Below are 7422 nucleotides of genomic sequence, written 5' to 3' on the forward strand. Positions count from 1 at the left end.
ATTGCATATTTGTAAGTTTTTTATTACCAGCAGCACTCAGAGGCAGTGAGGATTAAGACCTTACATGTGCTGTAGTGCCATGCCCTTGAGTTGCACAATGTCCCTTCCAACACACCATGGCAATGTGATGGAGTTAACCACTCTGCTTTTGCATATTAGTTACCTGGCTTTGCAACTTCGGTACACGTCCCTAAGGTTATGTTAATAAGAAGCTTCTCTTTTCAAGAAATCTGCCTTTTTTAAGTGGCCCATAAAACTATCCAACAAAAATAAAACAAAAATAACCCCTCACCCTGAAGATGAATACACCAGCAGAAAAAAGACTGGAATAAACTTATACAGGATGCTAAAATACACATCGGCACAGGTCAACAGGTATGCTCTGTTTTAAGCAGCAGCAGAACCACAGCCTGGAGCAGAGGTTGAGTCTTATTTATCAAATCATCAAATCAGGTAGCTACATTATTGCTCAACTTGTCATGAGAGATGCCTTCTAATGGATCACAAGCTCTCTACCAGAGCAATATCTACTGTGTGCATGAGTGTTTTTTTGATGGCTGCTTCATTCCTGGCATAACGGAATGTTCTGAAAAATCAGGAGTGGGAATTCCTGGATAATGAGACTGATTTTTATTAATTATCCTCCTCCTCCTCCTCAGCTACACAACATTAAAGTTTGCTTGTATGTGAAGTGCTCAAAATACACACTGTTTGATGCAATTACCATTATAATTCATTTTAGTTATCAGAATTCCAAGAGCATTACAAGATTTAATGTACATGAAATATTTTTGGTGTTTTTAAATCTCTGCTAGTTTGTATGCTCCTAAATAACTTCCAGAATTTATTCTCAATCAGGGCTTAATTAAGAGCCCCACTGTATTAAAGCACATTAGAAAGAGACAACTACAGTAACATAAAAACAATTATAGCTAATATTATGTGAGCAATAATAACGCGTATAAACTGCAAAACCAGACCAGCATCAGCTCCAAGAGACTTTTCAGCACTGATGATCTTTCAGGATGCTCTTTTTCACGTCTTCAGGTATCCCCAAGGAATGGACTTAGCAAGAGAAGTATGTAAATAAAACCAACCAAAGAGCTATATCACTGTACAGCTATAGTTCTTCACAGCTTTGCACAGCTTGGCAGTATAATTTCCTTAACCCTAACAAACAAGATTAAAGGACAGAATGTGTAACAAAATGGAAGTAGAGCTGGCCATACCAGTGATAACGCTATGATATGAGCGAAACATGAATGCATGCTAAATGGCAGCACAACACATCGTATTCCGTATATTCACAGATTCAAAATCACTTCCAACAAAAAAATTGAGAAATGGTTCCTTTTGTAATTTTGTTGTGGCCGTAACTGAATATTTCTTTCAAAAAATTAATCAGACATTAATAACAAACCATGACATTATAGTCTTTCGCTGCGCACGCGTCCTGAGACCCCACAGAGATTGCCTTCGTTGTTCAAGTCCCGCCAGCAACTACCTCCTGCAAGATGCAGTGCAGATGGGGGGCATCACCACCCCTTCGATGCACAATTGTTGAGCTTTTTTCCCCTAAAAAATAAATCAGTCTGAATTTATTCAGCATGTTATTAACACTGTGGAATTAATGACCATTCTGGCTTGTTACAAGGACATTAGATAGCTTTTGACAGGCTCCCTATCAAAGCATACTCAAACACACAGGCCTCTATACTCTCCAGTTCTGAAAATCTACCTCAGTTGGGATCAGATTCCATGTGATATCAAGCTAAGGTAGATGTCCTGTAGTACAACAGCAGGTTTGGTTTGAAGCTGCAATCTTTTGGAGAAAGTGTGATACTGAATCTAAGAAGATTCAGACTTATCACCCATACAAGCAAACTTTAATGCATCAGCAGGGAAGTCATTCATCCTCCACATTATAGCTTTCCTATTTATACAAAAGAGTAAGAAAGGGAAAAGGAAAAGGCTTTCTCTTTTTAGACCACAACATCTCGTAGATGAAGTGCTCCACAGAAGCCTGGCAAATGTCTCAACTATGAAGAGACTCAACATTTCTCATGATGCCTAGATAGAAGTGTAGCTGTATGGGAACAGATGAGTCACAGCCTGAACCACTGATTGAGCACCTGGGGAAAGGACACGGTCAGCCCTGGAAGCACAGGTGAAGGCAATTCAGCTGTGTGAACAAAGGGCTGGAGCCTGGCTGCACCTCTCTTAGATCTCATTTAAGGGCTGAGTACCACAAGGGAAGGATCTCTGATTGGAGATCCTTCCCTTGTGGAATCTTTTCTACAAGCCTAGATCTTTAGAGCTAGGTGAGCACCTTTACTTTTCCTGTGAAACACCTTTCTATCCATACTGGTCCCTTTGCTGTTATGTTCCTGTATTGTCCTTCCAGTGCACTAATCTTTCCAATTGTAACAGTAGCCTAAATATTGAACGTGATGGCAAAGAAAATCATAAGATCATAGAATCTTTATAGCTGGAAAGGTTGAGTTTAAAAGCTCCCCATTCCAACACCAGAGAACAGGAAACCTACAGTTACATCATGCTGCTTAGAGCCTCACGCTGCATTCCAGGTGAGGTCTCGTCCGTGCAGAGCAGAGGAGCAGGATCACCTTCCTCCACCTGCTGGCCATGCTTCTTTTGATACAGCCCAGGATACTGTTGGCTTTCTGTGCTGTAAGCACGCATCGTTGGCTCATGTTCAGCTTGCTATCCACCAGTACTCTCAAGCCCTTTTCAGCAAAACTGTATTCAAATCCTTTCACCCCAAGCTTGTAGTAATAGTGCAGATTGCCATGACCCAGGTGCCTGACCTTGCACTTGGATTTGTTGAACCTCGTAAGGTTCATTTGGGCCCACTGCTCCAGCTTGTCTGGGGCTCTCTGAATGCCATCCCATCCCTGTGCACTGACTGCACCACACAGCTTGGTGTCACCCACAAACTTGTTGCGGGTGCACTTGGACTTTCTAACTCAGTATTTCTGTCCAGCAGAAGAGTAAACCCCAGTTCTGTGCAAGGTTGCTGCATAACTGAAGTACTTTGCTGGAAGCTAATCTTGGCTTTGTAAAACGTGAATGAGTTCTTTCAACTCGTGAGAAGTTAAAGAAGTTAAAGTCCTCATCCTAAGAGAGATGAGGAAACAGGACTGGCACTTGATAGCCCCATGCCTTACCAATAAGGTACTTCCTTAATGGCGTATTTGTGTTCTTACATGTCTTATGCTGGCAAAGGAAGAAAAAAAAAAACACAACCTCCTGGAGTTGGGGAGTGGAAAGAAGGAGACCCCAGAGAAAACTTCCGAAATTTGTGATAATCTTCAGCATTTTCTTTTTAATGGAGAAGATGGGGAAACCTACAATTTGAAGTTTCAGAACACAGCTGCATGAGTAGAACAATAAACTGAATGCTCTGAGTCTGTTATAAATAATGGAGCAATCACCACTTATTAAACCATAATGAGGAAGGCATGGAAAAGTGTCCCAAATAAGCTTTACTTTGCCTACTGTCATTCTAGTTTCATTCATCAAACGTAAAACACATTTTCATCACTATCCCCAAACACTAACTATTGTTTACTCAGTGAAAATACTGTTTTAAATATCTTCCTTGCTACAGCTTCTTCCCCACAGCCTTCCTGCCATCTTCACAGACTTCATCTCCTTTCCTATTCACCGAATTCTGGTTGTCTCTGTTCTTCTTCTACCTATTGTCTCACAGTCACTATGGCATGAAATTCGCATTTCCTAGGAACTTCTCTGTATCAAAAATTTGCATTTATTCTTCATCTTGAGTGAAGGCCTGATTCATTTTTTTTCATTTTTATTTTAACTCACAACTGCTTCTACTTCCCTTATGTGTGTATTGTCCTCCTAGCATCCAAACTGGGCACAAAAAAGACCCTTGGGGGAAGGGGGGGGGGGGGGGGAAAGAAAAAAACCTCAAGTAGCACAAAATGCTACTTTGGCCACTCAGTTCATTTGGCCTGTTTGGGGCCTTGAGAAAGGAAAAGGGAGAGAAGAGGCTAGGTGAAGCTTGCTCATTCCAGATCAGGAGAGAAAAGGGTGCCATCCAACCTAGGAGACTCAAAAAATATCTTCTGTGGCAGCCTGGGGCAACTTCAGAATGAAATTATAGAATGTGAAACTTTTTTAAAATCACAATTGCTTACAACCCCACAACAGACAACAATATTAACAAGACTTAGAGGTACAGAAGAGGACAAATCCAAATAACAGTAATTTCAGAATGCCAGGGCGATGTAGAAAATGAAAAAGTATCTTATGAACACACTACTTATTGAGTTCCTACTATGAAGACAGAATTCATTCCATAGGATCTGTGAGCAGCCTCATGAGGACAAAAATAATAATAATAATAATAATAATAATAATAATCCTGATCACATTTACAGCCAGTGAAAATATCCCAGCGTAGCAAACACTTTCTAACAGAGGATAGATTGCAACTTAAACAGAAGGACGCCCTCCCTACATGATCAACCAAACAAGCTCTTAGACAATTGCTTCTCAATCTGAATACAATCAATCATAGAGTCCTTAAAGTTGGAAGGGATCTTTAAATGTCATCTAGTCCAACACCCTTGCAATGAACAGGGGTGTGCACAGCTAAATCAGGTTACCCACATAGTTGTATGAGTCTTTTCTTAATCCAAACATTGGAATAATTTAGGTGACTCAAAAAAAAAAAAAAAAAAAAAAAAAAGTGATAGATCAGGAAATAGAGAGTGAAGGAGACATTTCATTTCAATAGAGCTGCTTGTACAACATTGCACACATCTCCAAAGTCATGCCTCTCCTAAGCTTTAGGCATAAAACAGAAAATTGGTTATTTCTTATAAGAATTACAAAAATTGGTAGTCTGCTTCCTAGCTTGTTTTGGCTGTTTCAATGCTAACTGACAAGTTTCACACAAGTAAGAGTTAAGCACCTATTTCATTAAAAACAATTAAATGAGCCCAAAACCAAGTTGGCTTGTTACAGAAAGAAAAAGAAAAAAGAAATTTTGCAAGTTTCAGCCTAGAGCAATTCTGTGGAAAAGTTATGAGTGTCTCCATTAATGCGTAGGCTGAAAATGCTGATGTAGTATAACAGAGTGACACACAATTGAAGGGTGTATCTAAATGGCATGCTGCAATATTGTTCTCGAATACCTGAACTAACGCCAAAGTTAAAATCCATAATTCTCTCAAGAATCACCCTGTGCAGAGAGCTAAAACTCCTATTTCCGGCCTCGAGTTTCTGTAGCACAGAACAGCAGTGTGGTTATGTAGGCATGTACAAAGCACCTACTAGCAGTCTAGTAGCAAAAGTGCAGAGGTTCTACTCCAAGAGGATGTAGATCACCCCTCTGCTTAAACTTTTCAGCCCTTTTTATTGCTGTGGGGCATTCTGGCAGGGAATTTGGATCCTGACTCATTGATCCTAATGTTGAGCTGGAGAAACAGCTGCTTCAGCCTTCCCTTGCAACAGTAGCTTTCCATTTACTAGAAGCCACCATGTTTCTCTAGCTCTGACTTACCAGAGACAGCAAAACCATGCTGAAACACGTATCGCAAACCAACATGCACCATTTTTTACCTTTCCTTATACAACAAAGCCACAGCAAATTAAGTATACTGTAATAACAGTTATTAGCAAACAGCCTCTCGGGCCTAGAAGGTAATGGCTGAAGAGTCTCACTTCAAAAACACTGATTTGAACACACTCCAAATGCTTACAGCTTGCAGTTCATCTCCTCTTTAGCAATTAAGTGACGTCATATTGATTTCTTTCCTTCATAATTATCTTTCACTTGACACAATAGCACCTCATCATTTCGCCCTTTAGTTCACTGGAAGGCGTAGCAAAGGGATGCAGCCCACAGGGGAGCGGCTGCTTTGTAAGATCAAAGGTTTTTTATCTTATGTGGCGTAAAGAGATCAGCGGGAAACAATACCTTTATTTCAGAGAAAAAGCCCACCTTCCGACCCCCTCGCAGCCGAAGAGCAGCACCCGTTCTGACGCTCTCCTCAGGCCATCAGTTGAGACCGCAGCCCCCTCAGAGAGACCCTGCCCGGCGGTGCCGCTCCCCGGCCGAGCTGAGGCCGGGCACCGAGCTCCCCCCACCCGCTCCGCCACGACGCGGCCCTGATGCCGGCACGCTGCTCGACCCATCGAGCCCTTCTGACGCCGGACGGCAGCCGGTGGCCTGGGCTGCCCCGCTCCTCACCTAGGTACTCGGGCCCGGGCAGCCGCTCGGGGCTCAGCATCCTGCCGCCGCCGCCTCCTCCGGGCTTCCGTCCGTTTCCAAGGCGCCCGACGCTCCCGGCTCCCAGACCCGGCGTTGCTCCTCCGCTCGCCCCGGCTGGGAACGCGCCCTCACGCCGCCGGGGTTCCGGCCCCAAAGCTGCACCGCGGAGCCGGGCGCGGCCAGCCTCGACGCGAGGCTGCGAGAGTCGGGAATGGAGAGACCCCGAGGGAAGGGTCTGCGGAGGAGCGGGGCATCCTGGTCCTGAGGAGGGATCCCCGGCATGATGTGACGGCCTGGCATTGAGGGAGGGTGTGAGTGACGGCGTGGGTTGTGCGCTCCAAGGCCGGGCGACTCAACAGAGGGAAAAGGGCTGAAGAGACCAAGCAACATGAGGAGAAAAGTAAGGCTTTGGCGATAAAGATACGGAAGGGTATTGTGTAACAACTTTATCCCGGAGAGCAGGGCCAGCAGTGACCAAGGAGGCCCCGTGCAGTTACATCGGTCTTGTCAGTAATGCTCACTCTGCTCCTGTGTTTGTTTTGCAACCCTGGTGCTCTAGAGAGGAAGGAATGGGGAGCATCAGGCATTGCCTGTTGTTCACAGGAAAGTGGGAAGTAGCAGAAGGTCCTGAGCTACTTCCTTCTGCTCATTCTGCTTATCTGGGAATTTCTCAGGGAATGGCCCTTTTCCAGGCAGATACCTTTCCACAACAGGACCCGGCCCTGCTGAGTGCCCCTTCCCCAGAAGCTGGTGGGGCCAAAATTTCCAAAAACTTTTGGAATTTCTCACATCAGCATTAGAAAAATCCCAACCCAGGGCGTAAACCCAGAAATTCCAAATGAGGGACTGGGAACTGTTATGTGTTTTTAGTGATAAATACAAAGCAACAGAAATTAAGTAAAACGCTTAGATATTGTTGTGGTTTAACCCAACGGATGTTTGAGTACCGTGCAGTCATTTGCACACTTCCCCCCTTCCCAATGGAATGGGAGAGAGAAAAGGGGGAAAAAAAACCCTAAAACTTGCAGGTTGAGGTAGAACTATTTACTAAGACAGAGGAAAAGAAAAGGATAATTATGACTATATGTATGTATGTATGTACATATAAATATATGAATGTATATAACAAGTGATACACAAGAAATTGCTCACCACATCCC

The 7422-nt window shown here is 43.5% G+C and overlaps 1 protein-coding gene across 1 annotated transcript in view; it reads right to left on the reverse strand.

Annotated features, from left to right (window-relative positions):
- The window catches only part of CUNH11orf49 (chromosome unknown C11orf49 homolog), an 84017-nt gene extending 77695 nt beyond the window's left edge, over positions 1-6322 (reverse strand). The window contains exon 1 of the mRNA XM_042862559.1: positions 6242-6322. Within this exon, the coding sequence (XP_042718493.1) occupies positions 6242-6281 (40 nt within the window). The 5' untranslated portion in view covers positions 6282-6322. The remainder of the gene's footprint in view (positions 1-6241) is intronic.
- Between the last annotated feature and the right edge of the window lie 1100 nt (positions 6323-7422).

This window comes from Lagopus leucura, unplaced genomic scaffold (assembly GCF_019238085.1).
Source record: "Lagopus leucura isolate 7727_CA_CO unplaced genomic scaffold, USGS_WTPT01 Super-Scaffold_1, whole genome shotgun sequence".
Classification (NCBI taxonomy): Eukaryota; Metazoa; Chordata; class Aves; order Galliformes; family Phasianidae; genus Lagopus; species Lagopus leucura.